The sequence below is a fragment of the Ovis aries genome, chromosome 2 (assembly GCF_016772045.2).
Source record: "Ovis aries strain OAR_USU_Benz2616 breed Rambouillet chromosome 2, ARS-UI_Ramb_v3.0, whole genome shotgun sequence".
Taxonomy (NCBI): domain Eukaryota; kingdom Metazoa; phylum Chordata; class Mammalia; order Artiodactyla; family Bovidae; genus Ovis; species Ovis aries.
The window spans coordinates 167,176,514-167,196,252 of record NC_056055.1 but is presented as its reverse complement, the minus strand read 5'-3'; the positions used below and the strand labels follow the sequence as shown (position 1 = coordinate 167,196,252).

General features: G+C 36.7%; 1 protein-coding gene across 3 annotated transcripts in view; it reads left to right on the top strand.

The window, feature by feature from the left end:
• KYNU (kynureninase) overlaps positions 1-19,739 on the top strand; it is a 122,571-nt gene that overhangs the window by 34,666 nt on the left and 68,166 nt on the right. For all 3 annotated transcript variants that reach the window (XM_042243923.2, XM_004004721.6, XM_060411152.1), the window contains exons 5-7: positions 13,030-13,091; positions 16,098-16,169; positions 17,339-17,413. In XM_042243923.2, the coding sequence (XP_042099857.1) occupies positions 13,030-13,091; positions 16,098-16,169; positions 17,339-17,413 (209 nt within the window). The remainder of the gene's footprint in view (positions 1-13,029; positions 13,092-16,097; positions 16,170-17,338; positions 17,414-19,739) is intronic.

The window sequence follows — 19,739 nt, the reverse complement described above, 5'->3', positions numbered from 1 at the left end:
ACAGTTCAAAAGCATCAATTTTTTGGTGCTCAGCTTTCTTTAAAGCTGCCTAAACTTTCTGGTCTAAAGCTCAACATTCAGAAAACGAAGATCATGGCATCTGGTCCCATCACTTCATGGGAAATAGATGGGGAAACAGTGGAAAGAGTGTCAGACTTTATTTTTGGGAGCTCCAAAATCACTGCAGATGGTGACTGCAGCATGAAATTAAAAGACACTTACTCCTTGGAAGAAAAGTTATGACCAACCTAGATAGCATATTCAAAAGCAGAGACATTACTTTGCCGACTAAGGTCCATCTAGTCAAGGCTATGGTTTTTCCAGTAGTCGTGTATGGATGTGAGAGTTGGACTCTGAAGAAGGCTGAGCACCGAAGAATTGATGCTTTTGAACTGTGGTGTTGGAGAAGACTCTTGAGAGTCCCTTGGACTGCAAGGAGATTCAACCAGTCCATTCTGAAGGAGATCAACCCTGGGATTTCTTTGGAAGGAATGATGCTAAAGCTGAAACTCTAGTACTTTGGCCACTTCATGCGAAGTGTTGACTCATTGGAAAAATCTCTGATGCTGGGAGGGATTGGGGGCAGAAGGAGAAGGGGACGACTGAGGATGAGATGGCTGGATGGCATCACGGACTCGATGGTCATGAGTCTGAGTGAACTCCGGGAGATGGTGATGAACAGGGAGGCCTGGCAAGCTGCGATTCATGGGGCCGCAAAGAGTCGGACACGACTGAGCAACTGAACTGAACTGAAAATTTCTGGCTTCCCAGAAAGCCTCAACATGATAGAGAACCAGATGGCTCTGGATGGTTCAGTCTGGGCTACAGAGCCACCACCCAAGTTTAAATATTCAGTTGACTATGAATTAAAAGTGATAATACCTGAAAACCTCCCTAACTTGGAAAAAGAAACAGACATCCAGGTCTATATATCAACTGTGTTAAGCATGAATGAGCATGGAACACACTCTTTCTTAACATAGGCCAAACTGCTAGACTTTTAAGGAAAACAAGTTCTTAGTTTAGGAACTATATGAATATGTAACCTGTTCTATTCAAAAAGTTAACATAAATAAATAAGCACCTAGATAGAAAGGTTGCAAGCAAAAGCAAGCTCTGTTTGCTGCTATTTATTTTTGAGTAATCACTACACTATACACATTTCTACCTCTTTTATGTGGTTATATTACAGGATCAGAATATTAGTTTCTAGTTTCAAATAAGAGGTTAATATTACAGTCATGAGGCAGGACAGGACAGTCAGAAGCAGCTTCCCCAAGACTCATGGGGATGACCCAGAAAGATGTTATGGGGAGGGAGGTGGGAGGGGGGTTCATGTTTGGGAATGCATGTAAGAATTAAAGATTGTAAAATTTAAAAAATAAAAAACAAAACAAAACAAACAAACAAACAAACAAAAAAAAAAACAAATAAGAGGTTAAGTACAAACTGAAATTCTCCCTTCTGTTCTAAACACAGAAAAATAGAAAAAAAATGTTAGATTAACAAACATATAGCAACACTTAAAAATTAAAAAGAAATCTCTATTGATCAGAAATATAGTATTTGCTGAAGAAAGAAGGTACTTGGAAGCTGGAAGCACAGTATTTGAGGAGCAGTGCATGTAGCCAGCATGAGTATGTAGGGTTTGAGTGCAGGACTCGCACAAGAAGCCCCAGGGTGAATTTACAGAGCTCTGGATGCTTGGGGCTCAAACCCAAAGTCAGGACATTTTAACCAGGGTGGGTAACGGTGAAAGCTTAGCATCTCCTTCCAAACCAGTCAGGATCTTGGGAGCACAGAGCACGTGATCAGACTGCCAGCACAATCCAGAGGATATGTATACGTACATGGATAGTGTTATGGAGAGGATTCTCACCTGAACAATACTGGATAGCATTTATAAGTGTGTTGCCTAGTTGTCTGATGATGCTTTTAATCTGTGTTCATTTCTAAGAAGCCAATTATATTCATTCAAATGCCTAACATGTAAATCTAAAAAAAAAAAAAAAAAACACTCTAAAAATCCTGAACTAATTTGACCTGAGCGTTTATGTTTTCCTTAGATGTGGACTGTTTTTTCTTTGATAGATTTGCTTTCAGAACATAAATTGCATTCTAATTCTATTATTTTGTGATTAATATTTATCATGCTCTAAAGAGGAGTTAGGATGTTAGGCCAGGGAAGTGGTAAGGCAATTATTTAGTGAGATTTATAAAACCCATAAAACTTGCAAAAAGATTTCCTTTCACCATTTAAAAGTTTATAGCTCCACTGCAACTTATTAAATGTGCATGTGTTTTGTTGCCCAGCAAATATGTATATGTCACAATAGTCAATGAAATTTCAAACCAGCCCACCTCTCATTATTGTTAATAAAATTATTTTTGAAAAAAAGAATATTCATATTACTTAGATAAGTAACAAAATTGAACTTATTAAAAATGTTTTAAACAATAATCAGTTCTAGCTTTAGGGATTTTTGTGTCTTTGAAATACCACACAAAGGCATGTGACATATATGGGATAAACTTCATTTTATAAGGAACTCAGTAAACAGTATATGTACTATTTATTTTATATATTTTTTTCTCTAAGTTTCAAGCCTTAATATGACGAATGAATTATCACATTTAACTGGAAATATTATCAGTGCATTATTAAATATAAAGTAGCTTCTTTATTTTAATGATTTTTTTATTAAATGTCTATTTTTTTCTCTACAATGTATGTTTAATCAGGAGAAATAATTCTACCTTTTTTTGTTGTTGTTGTTGACAGTATCTGCTAAAGAGGACCATGAGCATGATTTTAAAAGCTCGTTTTTAAAATTTTTTTTCAGTAACTAATACCTATCCCCCAGTTTATTTACTTTTAAAACTGTATATATTAGTCAAATAAATGGTTCTTAATTTAAGTTTAAAAATGAATGAGTTTACTTTGTTTGCTTTAGTAGGAACTGATTATTTTATAAGGTATGTGTGTATGTGTTCATGTTTGTCTTTTTTGCTGCAAATCCCAGGTTTCCTTTTTGCCTTGGTTACTAGTAAGTTCTAAGAAAATCTGATAGAATGAAGTAGCAAAAACATTTAATAGCTTCTAATTTGTTTCCCATCAGCATATATTGTACTTTGTTGCAATTTTTAAAAATCATTCTTTCTCACATTAAATGCAAGAAACCTAATATCCTCTTTGGAGGTAGATATTGTATAAATAAAAAAAATTATATTATGTGGTAACTACAGAAGACAGGAGCAGAAATCAAATTGATTTTTGCTACTTGTGGGCTGTCTAAGTGAGTCAGGAGCAAACAGACAAGCTGTAAGTTTTGGACTACAATTGAATCTTCCAGGTTCTTAAAACCACAGCCTTTATTTTATCATAATGCTTCTGAAAAAGAAGGAACAGGAGGATAATAAAAATTATTATATGTACAAATTGATAGAGTGAATAAAGAGGAGAAAGGTAATGAGAAACCCTATTTACCCATACATAGAGAAAATAATTTCCATTTCATATGAGATGAAAAACATTTAATAAAACATTTACATATATGTTATCAAACATTATATATATTTCTTTCACTTTTCATATATATAAAAACAAATGAAGCTTATCACATACATGTTACATGCCTTTGTATGGTATTTCAAAGACACAAAAGTCTCTAAAGGTGGAACTGCAAAACATGGAATAACTTTCCCTTATAATTAATGTCACATTATCAGGGTGCTAGAAATAGAATGGCTGAAGAATATTATTAATATTATTATTAAGCCTACTTCTCCCTGGGTACATAAACATTACAGAGGGCTAGATACATTCATTTTGGCTTATAAAACTATTGTAATATGAACATAAATTTGCTTTATGAAACTTGAGGTTGACCCGCAGAGAGGTAATATCCCTGGGAGCTCTCTCCAAATAGCCATGAATCATCAAGCACACTCGAGACAACTCTAAGGACCACAGGACTTTGCTACTTGTAAAACAGAGTGGAAAGCTCTCAGATTTAGCTTAACTGCAAACCTTAGAACAAAACAACATTTGCATCTGCTTAATAGAGACATTACTTTGTGGACTAATGTCCGTCTAGTCAAGGCTATGGTTTTTCCTGTGGTCATGTATGGATGTAAGAGTTGGACTGTGAAGAAGGTTGAGTGCCGAAGAATTGATGCTTTTGAACTGTGGTGTTGGAGAAGACTCTTGAGAGTCCCTTGGACTGCAAGGAGATCTAACCAATCCATTCTGAAGGAGATCAGCTCTGGGATTTCTTTGGAAGGAATGATGCTAAAGCTGAAACTCCATTACTTTGGCCACCTCATGTGAAGAGTTGACTTATTGGAAAAAACTCTGATGCTGGGAGGGATTGGGGGCAGGAGGAGAAGGGGACGACCGAGGATGAGATGGCTGGATGGCATCACTGACTCGATGGACATGAGTCTGAGTGAACTCTGGGAGTTGGTGATGGACAGGGAGGCCTAGCGTGCTGCAATTCATGGGGTCGCAAAGAGTTGGACACGACTGAGCAACTGAACTGAACTGAACTGAATAAAATATATAGAACATGGCATAGCAATTATGAGAAACTTCTTATCAAACACTAAGCAGCTAGGGACCCTGTCATTCTTACTTTGCAAAACATTTGAAATTAAATGAGGATGAGAAAGATGCAGAAGGATATTAGTAATGAACATGGGCTTCCTATATTTGACATACAGAGAGCAGATAACATAGACAACACTTCTAAATGTTATCTTGAACAAAGATTTTATTTATTTATTTTTCTGAGAGAGAGAGATTTTTGTCTCCTACTTCCTATCTGTGACTAGTTAGTTCATCTGCTTGCACATTAGTTTCCTCATTGATAAAAGTGGAAAATAAAGTAGATACCTCATTGGATTACCGTGAAGATAATACAAGTCACACTAGAAGTGTTGGCATATAATAAGGGCTCAATAAACATTAGTGTGCTAGGCATGGATATAAGAAGGTAATGCTTGTATATAAGTTTCACCTTCTGGTAAAGCAAAACACTGTGTTCAATAAATAAACAAGCAGTTCTCACTCTTCAAAGGAGAACTCTGTCTCACACACATCTTAGATGAAATAATTCAAATTTTTACACTTACTGCAGTGAGTTGTACATGATCTTCTAAAGTAAAGTGAAAGTGAAAGTTGCTCGGTTGTATCCAACTCTTTGTGACCCTGTGGACTATACAGTCCATGGAATTCTCTAGGCCAGAATACTGAAGTGGATAGCCTTTCCGTTCTCCAGGGAATCTTCCCAATCTAGGGACAGAACCCAGGTCTCTTGCATTGCAGGCAGATTCTTTACCAGCTAATCCACAAGGGAAGCCAAAGAATACTGTAGAGGGTAGCCTATCCTTTCTCTAGCAGATCTTTCAGACCCAGGGGTCTCATGCAATGCAGGCAGATTATTTACCAACTGAGCTATCAGGGAAGTTCATCTTCTAAAGTAAAGACTCTTTCAAATCCTGATAAGATTTCAGGAAGATTTTTAGAAATCCTTGGCCTCCAATAAATTTGCTTCCAATACTTGTAGTACTTTCATTTGTAATTTTTATTGAATTATAGTCAGATAGATGAATAAAGAAAAGGAAAAGTATTAGTGTTAGTTGCTCAGCCATGTCGAACTCTTTGTGACCACATGGACTGTAGCTCACAAGGATCCTCTGTCCATGGAATTTTCCAGGCAAGAATACTGGAATGTCCATTCCCTTCTCTAGGGGATCTTCCTGACTCAGGGATCAAACCCCAGTCTCCTGCATTGCAGGTGGCTATTTTACCATCTGAGCCACTAGGTAATGGAATATTACTCAGCCATAAAGAATAATGGAATAATGCCTTCTGCAGGGATGTGCATGGACCTAGGACATATTATACTTAATGAAATAAGTCATACAGATAAAAACAAATACTGAATATTATATAGTAACAGCAAATTTGGCCTTGTAGTACAGAAAGAAGCAGGGCAAAGGCAATAGGGTTTTGTGAAGCGAACACACTGGTCATAGCAAACACCTTCTTCCAACAACGCAAAGGAACACTCTACATATGGACATCACCAGATGGTCGACACCGAAATCAGATTGATTACATTCTTTTCATCCAAAGATGGAGAAGCTCTATACAGTCAGCAAAAACAAGACCAGGAGCTGACTGTGGCTCAGATCATGAGCTCCTTATTGCCAAATTCAGACTTAAATTGAAGAAAGTAGGGGAAACCACTAGAACATTCAGGTATGACCTAAATCAAATCCCATACGATTATACACTGAAAGTGACAAATAGATTCAAATGATTAGATCAGATAGAGTGCCTGAAGAACTATGGACAGAGGTAAATAACATGGTATAGTAGGCAGTGATCAAGACGGTTCTCTGAGGAGGCCTTACAAATAGTTATGAAGAGAAAAGAAGTAAAAGGCAAAGGAGAAAAGGAAAGATATAAGCATCTGAATGCAGAGTTCCAAAGAATAGCAAGGAGAGATAAGAAAGCCTCCCTCAGTGATCAATGTAAAGAAATAGAGGAAAATAATAAAATGGGAAAGACTAGAGATTGCTTCAAGAAAATGAGAGATACCAAGGAAACATTTCATGAAAGATGAGATCAATAAAGGACGGAAATGGTATGGACCTAACAGAAGCAGAAGATATTAAGAAGAGGTGGCAAGAATACACAGAAGAACTATACAAAAATAGAGCTTCATGACCCAGATAATCATGATGGTGTGATCACTCACCTAGAGCCAGACATCCTGGAATGCAAAGCCAAGTGGGCCTTAGGAAGCATCACTGTGAACAAAGCTAGTGGAGGTGATAGAATTCCAGTTGAGCTATTTCAGGTCTTACAAGATGATACTGTGAAAGTGCTGCACTCAATATGCCAGCAAATTTAGAAAACTCAGCAGTGACCACAGAACTGGAAAAGGTCAGTTTTCTTTCCAATCCCAAAGAAAGGCAATGCCAAAGAATGCTCAAACTAGTGTGCAATTGCACTCATCTCACACACTAGTAAAAAAAAAAAATTAAAAAAAAAAAACCCTCAAAATTCTCCAAGCCAGGCTTCAACAGTATGTGAACTGTGAACTTCCAGATATTCAAGCTGAATTTAGAAAAGGCAGAGGAACCAAAGATCAAATTGCCAACATCCACTGAATCATCGAAGAAGCAAGAGAGTTCCAGAAAAACATCTACTTCTGCTTTATTGTCTATGCCAAAGCCTTTGACTCTGTGGATCACAACAAACTGTGGAAAATTCTGAAAGAGATGGGAATACCAGACTGCCTGGCCTGCCTGTTGAGAAATCTGTATGCAGGTCAGGAAGCAATAGTTAAAACTGGACATGGAACAAAAGACTAGTTCCAAATCGGGAAAGGAGTACATCAAGGCTGAATGCTTTCACCCTGCTGATTTAACTTATATGCAGAGTACATAATGAGAAATGCTGGGCTGGATGAAGCACAAGCTGGAATCAAGATTGCCAGGAGAAATATCAATAAATTCAGATATGCAGATGACACCACCCTTATGGCAAAAAGTGAAGAAGAGGAGCCTGGTAGGCTGCAGTCCATGGGGTTGCAAAGAGACACAACTGAGTGACAAAGCACAATCTAAAAAATAGTACAAAAGATGGTGTATGCAAAAACAGAAACAGACTCAGGGATGTAGAAAAGAAATAGAGGTTTCCAAAGGGGAGAGGGAAGTGGGGGGAGGAAATTAGGGCAGTTACAAACTATCATGTATAAAATAGATAGCAATAAATATATATTGTATAGCACAAAAATTATAGCCCATACTTAACAGTTTTTGATGTTTCAACATTAGTTCAAAAAAAGCTTTTTGGAAAAACAAAAGGAACAAACAAAAGCAACTAGAGAGAATTTCAACTTGCTTTAAATGAAGATTTATTGTCATATGGAATGCTAATAATATTAAAATATCTTAAAGGTACAAACACGAATTTCAGGAATGCAAATTGGACCAAAAGAAATAGGTCAATTAAGTAAATTTTCTTTTGAAAATACGTTAAAAATCCATCTGATTTGTAGCCCACGCACGTTAAGAAAACTTGAATCTTTAGGTGCTTTAGGCCATATCTGGAATAAACATTTCCGTTAATGTTCTACAGCCTCAATACATGCACCATCCTTAGCTATACAGGGGTGTGCATGCACACGTTAAATACACTGACCTTCCCCTTCACAAAGTTCATAAGCAGGTGAGGAGGGCATTTGCGAAAAACTTGATTGAATTTAAAGTGCTAAGGTGGGATAATTTTTGTGTATGTGGGCAGACAAATTCAAGTCAATGAAGGATTACTTACAAAGAACTGATCCAAGTTTTAGCAGGCCGTTGAGAGTGAAGGGTGCAAAGCACAGGGCCAAGTGTATGTCTAGATTAATTCAGCCCAAGCACTTGTTGTTCATCGTATTCCATGCATGAAAAAAATTAGGTGATCCAAAATGAACACTGAATTCTTTGAAAGACTAACATTTCTTCAGTTCTGTTCAATTCAGTTGCTCAGTCGAGTCCGACTCTTTGCGACCCCATGAATCGAAGCACACCAGGCCTCCCTGTCCATCACCATCTCCCGGAGTTCACTCAGACTCATGTCCATCGAGTCTGTGATACCATCCAGCTATCTCAACCTCTGTCGTCCCCTTCTCCTCCTGCCCCCAACCCCTCCCAGCATCAGAGTCTTTTCCGATGAGTCAACTCTTCTCATGAGGTGGCCATAGTAATGGAGTTTCAGCTTTAGCATCATTCCTTCCAAAGAAATCCCAGGGCTGATCTCCTTCAGAATGGACTGGTTGGATCTCCTTGCAGTCCAAGGGACTCTCAAGAGTCTTCTCCAACACCACAGTTCAAAAGCATCAATTCTTCGGCACTGTGGCTTCTTCACAGTCTAACTCTCACATCCATACATGACCACACGAAAAACCATAGCCTTGACTAGATGGACCTTAGTCGGCAAAGTAATGTCTCTGCTTTTGAATATACTGTCTAGGTTGGTCATAACTTTTCTTCCAAGGAGTAAGTGTCTTTTAATTTCATGGCTGCAGTCACCATCTGCAGTGATTTTGGAGTCCCCTAAAATAAAGTCTGACACTGTTTCCACTGTTTCCCCATCTATTTCCCATGAAGTGATGGGACCGGATGCCATGATCTTCGTTTTCTGTATGTTGAGCTTTAAGCCAACTTTTCGCTCTCCTCTTTCACTTTCATCAAGAAGCTTTTTAGCTCCTCTTCACTTTCGGCCATAAAGGTGGTGTCTGCATATCTGAGGTTATTGATATTTCTCCCGGCAATCTTGATTCCAGTTTGTGCTTCTTCCAGTCCAGCGTTTCTCATGATGTACTCTGTGTAGAAGTTAAATAAGCAGGGTGACAATATACAGCCTTGATGTACACCTTTTCCTATTTGGAACCAGTCTCTTGTTCCATGTCCAATTCTAACTGTTGCTTCCTGACCTGCATACAGACTTATCAAGAGGCAGGTTAGGTGGTCTGGTATTCCCATTTCTCTCAGAATTTTCCACAGTTTATTGTGATCCACACAGTCAAAGGTTTTGGCATAGTCAATAAAGCAGAAATGGATGTTTTTCTGGCACTGTCTTGCTTTTTCCATGATCCAGTGGAATTTAGCAATTTGATCTCTGGTTCCTCTGCCTTTTCTAAAACCAGCTTGAACCGTTCAACTTCAGTTTCTTCAGGGTTACTGGTTGGGGCATAGACTTGGATAACTGTGATATTGAATGGTTTGCCTGGAGACAAACAGAGATCATCCTGTCATTTTTGAGATTGCATCCAAGTACGGCATTTTGGACTCTTTTGTTGACCATGATGGCTACTCCATTTCTTCTGAGGGATTCCTGCCCGCAGTAGTAGATATAATGGTCATCTGAGTTAAATTCACCCATTCCAGTCAATTTTAGTTTGCTGATTCCTAGAATGTCGACGTTCACCCTTGCCATCTCTTGTTTGACCACTTCCAATTTGCCTTGATTCATGGACCTGACATTCCAGGTTCCTATGCAACATTGCTCTTTAAAGCATCGGATCTTGCTTCTATCACCAGTCACATCCACAACTCGGTATTGTTTTTGCTTTGGCTCCATCCCTTCATTCTTTCTGGAGTTATTTCTCCACTGATCTCCAGTAGCATATTGGGCACCTAATGACCTGGGGAGGTCCTCTTTCGGTATCCTATCATTTTGCCTTTTCATACTGTCCATGGGGTTCTCAAGGCAAGAATACTGAAGTGGCTTGCCATTCCCTTCTCCAGTGGACCACATTCTGTCAGATCTCTCCACCATGACCCACCAGTCTTGGGTTGCCCTGCAGGCATGGCTTGGTTTCATTGAGTTAGACAAGGCTGTGTTCCTAGTGTGATTAGATTGACTAGTTTTCTGTGAGTATGGTTTCAGTGTGTCTGCCCTCTGATGCCCTCTTGCAACACCTACCATTTTACTTGGGTTTCTCTTACCTTGGGCATGGGGTATCTCTTCACGGCTGCTCCAGCAAAGCACAGCCACTGCTCCTTACCTTGGACGAGGGGTATCTCCTTACCACCGCCGTTCCTGACCTTCAACGTGGGATAGCTCCTCTAGGCCCTCCTGTGCCTGTTCAGCCACCACTCCTCAGGTTGCTCCTCATTTTAATCAGAAGGTAATCATTAAGCAAAAATGGAATGCCTGGCCTTGTATAGAAATTCTACCTTTTTTTCTGCATCTTCCATATCTTTGTTTTCATTTGGTGGTAAATTTATAAATTATTTTATCCTCTTTTGATGTCTTCTCATTACATTATTTCTGGCTTCCCCAGTGGCTCAGTGGGAAATAATCCCCCTGTGATGCAGGAGACACAGGTCTGATCCCTGGGTTGGGAAGATCCCCTGGAGCAGGAAATCGCACCCACTTAAGTATTCTTGCCTGGGAAATCCCATAGATTGAGCAGCCTGGTGGGTATAGTCCATGGGGTAGCAAAAAGTGTTGTATACAATTTAGCAAGTAAACAACAACAACACAGTCTTTCAAATGCTTTTCTTTCTATCAGTTCTGCTCTTTCTTGATATAGTCACCCCTCAGCTTCTTTGGGGATTGCTTCCAGGAGTCCACACAGGATATTCCATCCAGAATATCAAAATAGGTGTATGCTCAAGTCCCTAACATAAAATGAGTTGTGCCATGAATACATTCCTTCCTCTATAGCCATGGGTTTCACATCCATGGATAAGGATGGTGAAATGTATTATTTTTCCTTCCTTTTCTCCTTCCACATTCCGTGCCAGAATATTTTTTATTAAAATTAATAGTTTTCAAAAAAGATGTGTGTAAAGAGCTAATGGGAAGTTAAGAATAATATCAGATTGATGTCTTAGATGATGTTTTGTTTTATAAGTAATAGTGAAAATTCATACCATAATGCAAAGAAAGAAATAAAATAAATCTGGCAGCATTTATTTCATCATATTTCAAAAAGATGCTCATAACATAGGAGAAGATGTATGCCCCCATATACAACATAAGCTATCTAGCGTGTTTGAGACACCTGTTTAGAGCGAGGAATGCTGTATGAAGAACTTACTTGTGGCTCACAAGAATCTGCCTGCAAGGTGGGAGACCTGGATCTGATTCCTGGGTTTGGAAGATCCCCTGGAGAAGGAAATGGCAACCCACTCCAGTATTCTTGCCTGGATAATTCCATGAACAGAGGAGCCTGGCAGGCTACAGTCTATGGGGTCTCAAGGAGTTGGACACAACTGAGCAACTAATATATATATATAGATAGATAGATGGATGCAGTATGAGGTTGTTATTGTCCTTGGACTTGAGACACTATTCACCTTACAATGACCAGAGATACATATTTAACAGCCACTATTTGTTTACCAATCTTCCATATCAAGTGGGGAAATCCATCCATCAAATGCAACAAGTTTTTCTCTTCTAGATCAAAGCACAGGCCTTTCCTTAAATGGCTATGTTGAAATATAAATTCCATTTATCTCCAGTGGCCTCCCCTCAAGTGAATTTAACCTAAAAATCTATGTAGTTATTAGAATAATTATCCTATTTACAGTCTATTCTTTGAGTAAAATGGGACTTTATCAGAAGTATCTCATTGGATACAAAGTGCAAGACTTGTATGATGCACCTAGTACAGCCTTACAAATATTAAAGCTCATAGCCTCTTTTTCTCAGTAATGGTAAAGAGATACTATTTTAATTGCCTTCAAGAGCCATCATAAGAAGCAAAAGGGGGAAAGTATTATTACCTTTGTTTGTGCTCTGAGTTCTTAAGTATCCACTGTATGCTTTCTCTCTGGGTCTGTTTCTAGTGGTATGACCCTTGTTAATAGGAATTAGATCAGATTATGATTGTGTTGTGGTTATCTTAATTTTGCATGTTTTCTTCATCAAATAATACATATTTATATGAATTATCTTGTATCAGTGTGAATAAAGAAAACCCAGAGCTATTTAGCATTTACTTTACTGCTAGCTTTTTTTGTCTTAGGAACTACTGTACATTTCACTGTAATAACAGTGAATTATGTTTAGCAGCATTGCCTTCTTTTATTAAAGGTGCATTTTAATTTGATGTTAGAAACAACCAGCTTTAAAGATGTGATTGGCCTTCAGTTCTTTTTGGATTCCTCTTTGAGATGCACTTACCACAAAAATGTGTTCTGTGGGAATTTGGCAACCTAGCTGATGATAGATCATTTTTATTTTACAGGAGAAAGCAAATGCTTCACTATTATGTTTTTATTATTTATTATGTCAAAAAGGAAATGTAATTTTTAGCTAGCTATGAGCATGTTAGTCCAAATATCATTTGATAAAATTAGTCAAGTGGGAAAACTCCCACTTCTTTGTCATGACACATCAAATATGCCCTTATTACTAAAAACATTAAGGATGAAAGAGTGATACTTTGTTTTTCCAAGCACCCTTAAAACTAACAGGAAAATCTAAATTATTATATACTTACTTTTCAGGAGCCAATGAGAAAGAAGTAGCCCTAATGAATGGTTTGACTGTTAATTTACATCTTCTACTGGTAAGCCTCCTTTCCCACTAGTGTTTAGAATACACTCATTTACAGAATCTGATTTTTTCTATCTTTAATTCATGAGGATTTGGAGTTTTACTTACTTCAAAATAAATTGTGAGATTATTTTCAATTATACCAGGAAATGCTGGGCCCTACTAGAATGGCTTCTTCATAATCATGGGAGAGTTGTCTCTTTACAAACAGGTTTAGAATACTGAGCTCTTATCTTAGAACATAAGGAATAAGAGTTAAAGTTGATGAAAAGCTAAATTGCTGCAAGCACACAAAATAATGATGTAAAAATGGTAGCAAGCAGTGATCTTTTCAGAAAGACAGTTTTCCAATGTGCTGAGTATTTCTGTACATTAATTTTGGGGGGTAGATTAAAAAAGACCCTGTTGCTGGAAGAGATTGAGGGCATGAGGAGAAGAGGGCAGTGGAGAATGAAATGGTTAGACAGCATCACCGACTCAATGGACATGAAATGGCTCAATCTCCAGGAGATAGTGAAGGGTAGAGAGTCTTGGTCTGCTGCAGTTCAAAGTATCGCAGAGAGTCAGACATGATTTCAGTTCAGTTCAGTTGCTCAGTCGTGTCCGACTCTTTGCGACCCCATGAATCGCAGCACGCCAGGCCTCCCTGTCCATCACAAACTCCCGGAGTTCACTCAGACTCACGTCCATCGAGTCAGTGATGCCATCCATCCATCTCATCCTCGGTCATCCCCTTCTCCTTCTGTCCCCAATCCCTCCCAGCATCAGAGTCTTTTCCAATGAGTCAACTCTTCTCATGCTGTGGCCAAAGTAATGGAGTTTCAGCTTTAGCATCATTCCTTCCAAAGAAATCCCAGAGCTGATCTCCTTCAGAATGGACTGGTTGGATCTCCTTGCAGTTCAAGGGACTCTCAAGAGTCTTCTCCAACACCACAGTTCAAAAGCATCAATTCTTCGGCACTTAGCCTTCTTCACAGTCCAACTCTCACATCCATACATGACCATAGGAAAAACCATAGCCTTGGCTAGGCAGACCTTAGTCGGCAAAGTAATGTCTCTGCTTTTGAATATACTATCTAGGTTGGTCATAACTTTTCTTCCAAGGAGTAAGTGTCTTTTAATTTTATGGCTGCAATCACCATCTGCAGTGATTTTAGAGCTCAAAGAAAATAGTGTCTGACACTGTTTCCACTGTTTCCCCATCTATTTCCCATGAAGTGATGGGACCGGATGCCATGATCTTCATTTTCTGAATGTTGAGCTTTAGGCCAACTTTTTCACTATCCACTTTCACTTTCATCAGGAGGCTTTTAGTTCCTCTTCACTTTCTGCCATAAGAGTGGTATCATCTGCATATCTGAGGTTATTGATATTTCTCCCAGCAATCTTGATTCCAGCTTGTATTTCTTCCAGTCCAGAGTTTCTCATGATGTACTCTGCATATAAGTTAAATAAGCAGGGTGACAATATACAGCCTTGACGTACTCCTTTTCCTATTTGGAACCAGTCTATTGTTCCATGTCCAGTTCTAACTGTTGCTTCCTGACCTGCATACAGATTTCTCAAGAGGCAGGTCAGGTGGTCTGGTATTCCCATCACTCTCAGAATTTTCCACAGTTTATTGTGATCCACACAGTCAAAGGCTTTGGCATAGTCCATAAAGCTGAAAAACAATAACAAACATCAATTGAGTCACTCTGCTTAGGTATTTCTTACATTTTAAGAATTTGGTAATATGTATACCTTAAAATATATATTCTTGGTTTGAAATATGGTGCCTAGAGTAACTGATGTCATGAAATTTTGTATTTCATTTTTAAGTGAGATTTTGAAAGCATGTCTATAGGACAAAGATGGACTATTAAGAACTGATATATTATTTTTATAGTATACAGACATGATTATTAAACATGCCTGAAGGAAAGTGCTTATGGAGTATGTTAAGTATGATGGTAAACAGCATGACTTTCGGTTCAGACTACTCTGGTTTGGCTTCCAGCTAGATTACTTAATACCTGTTTGATTTTGGACAAGGCTATTGTCATCTGGGTTTCCCAGGTGGGTCAGTGATAAGGAATCACCTGTGCAGGGGACACAGGTTTGATCCCTGAGTCAAGAGCATCCCATGGACAAGGAAATGGCAACCCACTCCAATATACTTGCCTGGGAAATCCCGTGGACAGAGAAAACTGGTGGGCTACAGTCCATGGGTTGCAGAAGAGTCAGACACAACTTAGCAACTAAACAACAATTGGCATTTCTAATTTTAATTTTTTCCTTTGTAAAAAAGGAGGATGATAATATCTACCTCATACATACAAAACATGATAATATGTGAAAATTGTTTTAGCATCCCGGGCAATGGTCAACATCCAATTCACAATAGCAATCATCCTTATTGTTATTATTGTCAGTCAGTATTCTCCAAGAACTGCACAGAGAAATGAAAAGGCTCTTCTGAACACATGAGCTACTTCTCCCTGGTGAATCTAGAAATCTCAAATGTTTCATTAGGGCAAAGGAATTTTCAGTTGGACCTAAAATTAGATTTCATACAATCATAAAACTTTAGAAATATTATGTACTAGAAACCAAATCTACAGCTCTAGATAAATCACTATGAATAAAACGTACATATAGAGAGGCTTCCCAGGTGGCACTAGATAGAATATGATATTTCAGTCTCAGAGCAATTGCCATTAAGTGTATTGAGATTTTCAATTTTCAATTAATTTTCAATTAGCGTTTAAGTAAAGTTTGAGGATTCATTTTTATCTGATTCACATTTTTCTCTCAAATTTGCTTTCCTATTGATAAACATAGTGAGCAAATATCTTCTTTTTAGAATTCATTGGAAACAAGGCTAATTGGAAAAATGTACCTTTGATAGGCATCTAAATGTGTAGTTAATTAATTCCTTTAAAATACTGGAGATTATAAAATTAAAGTGTGGTATAAAAGTGAACAAATGTCTAAGTTGTACATTAATGCTTTTCTCAATAAATCCATTTCATTGCAGTTATCATTTTTCAAGCCTACACCCAAACGGTATAAAATTCTCCTAGAAGCCAAAGCCTTCCCTTCAGATCATGTAAGCATTCTTCAAATGGTATTTATATTCTTTCTACTCTTCCTAAAGGAGCATATCATTTGCCTGACTTGAATGTTTATTCACGAGTCTTTTCTAAGTAACCTTATAATAAAAAGATCTGTCAAATGCTTTTGATTTATGCATTTTTATAGATTGTAGCTTTATTTCTTTTGTTCAAGTAAAACATGTGTTAAGGGAGGAAAGAATTGAATGGGAACATTGATTTATTAGTCTTTTTAAAGACACTGAACAAACCACTGGTCTAAATCAAGTACAGTTATAAACGTTTTATTAATTCTTGTTGCTGTTTTATTTTATGAAGTTAAATCAATACACACCCCAGTACTTAACCCTTTAGCTACCTAAAGTAGGAATATAAGCAATTATCTGTCCATTTGCTTTCATAACACACTAGCATAATCATTGGTAGTTTTTAACTTAAAAAATGTATTGAAGACTTTAAGAATTTTTTGTGGTTCAAGGAAAAACTTCATGCTACTTTTTCAGCAATTTCAGTTATAAGAAATTTGACTGTTATAGACACCAACACAGCTAAAAGCATATTTCAGTTTTAGTATTAGAGAAACTTGATTTCCATCTTCATATTATCACTATTTAAGTTTTCTAGCCTATATCTTATAATTTCAAGGCATTTAATCATTCAAACTAATAGCCATGATCTTACTAAAAAGGATCAAGAATATTTATCTTGAAAAAATTCAGCGTCCCTAAAATTTCTGGTTCCCATTTTCATCTGGGGCTCTCAATGAAGGGAACTTTTTTATCCTTTTCTTATACTAGCTTACTCTTTTTAGCGAAAGCCATTTCTGTATCCTGTATTGAAGTCTAACAAGTCTTCACTGCTCACTTTGGTTATTTTGTAAACTCTGTTTTAACTCAAATTAGATTAATTAAATATCTTACTCAAAAAATTTCTTATATTTCTAAAGAATAAATGACCCTTACATTTCTATCCATATTTCTGTTCAGATTGATGCATGTAAATTATGTTAAATTTTTCTCTGATACATTCTATTTAGTCACTTTTAAACTTGACCTTGAATTTAATATGATAATATGTTTTATTATTATTTTATTACCTTTTTTGAGATATTCTAATGTACTTCTGTGCACTGGACTTGATCTAATAAATCATCTTTCTTTTCCAGTATGCTATTGAGTCACAGCTTCAACTTCATGGACTTAACATTGAGAAAAGTATGCGGATTATAAAGCCAAGAGAGGTATATAAGAAAGAGAAATAAATATTCATCATGCTTCTATTTAGTATTGATTTTTTCTTCATTTTGTTCAAAAGTATATTATCTTCATTACTTTAATGGAACTTTCAAGAAAGTATAAAAGACCTATACTCTGTTACTATTAAGTCATTTTGCTTAAAATAGAAACTTAACTCAGAAGTGTATTTATTTTAATTTTTTCAAAGGCTAGTCATATTATAAGCAAACTATTTTCCTATTAATACCACTAGAGTCTGCCACATTCTTCAGTGGGATGGGGGGAGATAGCAATTTGCATGTATCATTTTCAAATTTAAATGCCATTGTCTGTGGGTGCCATTAAAATCACGTTAAAAATCAGTTATATTTGTTGAATATTTATATAAGTTGAATGATGCCTATCATTTTGCCCCTCTTAATCTAAGTACCACATGTTTGCCTCTGAGTTTAGTCTGGGGTATTGAAAGGGACTTAGTGTAGCAGAAGCAAATTAGGCTTACAATTTCGTTATTACTCCCCAGGGAAATCCCCGTGACTTTGTGTTACTTACTTTATCTGTGAGATTTCTTTATATTTAAACAGATAACAAAGGAAACATGTTTCCTTACAGCTTGACCATATGTTTAAGATCTAAATACTGTGCCCTTTATATTAATAAAGCTGTAAGGCTAAGTTGTACAGGCTTTGATATCTAAATCCTGCAGCTTGTGTAACTTGGCACCAACAGATCCACACAGGATAAATTTTAGGTTTCATGTATGTACAACACTCCCAAGTCAATGTTTGAACAATTATTTCTTTCAACCCAAAACCAATTTGAGAAATTAAAGATCTACTGTATTCACTTCTTTTTACCAACATGTTATTAATGGAACAGAAAGTTCTCACAGGTTTGGAATGATATGTTTCATATATTACATATAAATTGCTTATTTCTAGCAAAAATGAGTATAGCCATCACAAGTTTTTTGTTTTTGTTTTTGTTTTTTAAGTAGTAAGTGTTGTGGCGTTGAATGACTTAATCATATATTTGGGACCACTCTTTAGCATTACTAGATTGAAGCAGGTCAACATGAAACAGAACCATATCTTATCACTGAAAAATAAAGTTCTCATTTGCTTAGTACCAATTCTTTAAAGAATAAAGCATTAGTATATAGAGCACTTTCCTTACTTTTTTAAAAAATTATAATGGACAAAATGTATTAGCTTCCTCTACAGGAAAAAAAAAAGAGGTTGGGGTTGTCATGTTACTAATTTTACTTTAATTTTTTTTTCTTAGAATTACTGAAATCCTTTTCTTCATGTATAAAATACACATCACTTAGAAATTCGGAGATTTCATTGTCAACTCTATTTTTTAATTTAAAATTTATTTTTAACTGGAGGATAATTGCTTTACAATATTGTGTTGGTTTTTGCTATACAGCAATTTGAATCAGCCATATGTCCCCCTCCTTCTTGAACCTCCCTTTCACCTCCCCCACATCCCACCTCTGTAGGTTGTCACAGAGCACCAGGTTGAGCTCCCTGGGCTATACACAAACTTTCTACTAGCTATCTGTTTTATATATGGCAATGGATATGTTTCAGTGCTATTCACACAACTCCTCTCCTTCCCCTACTGTGTCCACAAGTTTGTTCTCTATGTCTTTATCTCTATTCCTGCCCTTCAAGTAGATTGACCAGTACAATTTATCACTCTTATTTTTATAGATTATCATTTTTTCAAACAAGTCTCAGACTACTAGCAGAAATTAGCATATTATTACATATGTGATAATATTAAATATGCCTAATGTGGGACATAGTAATTGGCAAATAGTAAGAGTTACTAAAATTAAAAACAATTTAAGAAAAATCCATTAATACCATAATGAGTTTTCCCCAAATTATAATGTAGCTAATGATGCCTTGACTTCCAGACCATGTCAGATTTAGCAGTGTAAAAATTCATAAAGGCTTCATAATTAGATGAGAATTATTAGGCTACAAATTTATAATTTGTATCTGGCAGAGTTCTTTCACTCAAGTTGTTTATAAGACCAAATTAAATCATTCACTGTATTTACAAAGTAACTGATCACTGAATTATGGGAGAAAAGTAACCTTGATAATATTAAATTTTATTGATAGTTTCTTTGCATTTGGATCTTTACCTTCAGATTGGTATGGAATAGATGTTACTTTTAAATTAATAGAAAATATTAGGCTAAGTTTCACTCAGATAATGATGTATATGTGTCTTTTATCTGGAAAAAATTAATGATTTTAGATTGATAAATAAAATACTAATTTCCAAGAAATCAGTTTTGACATTTAATATTTT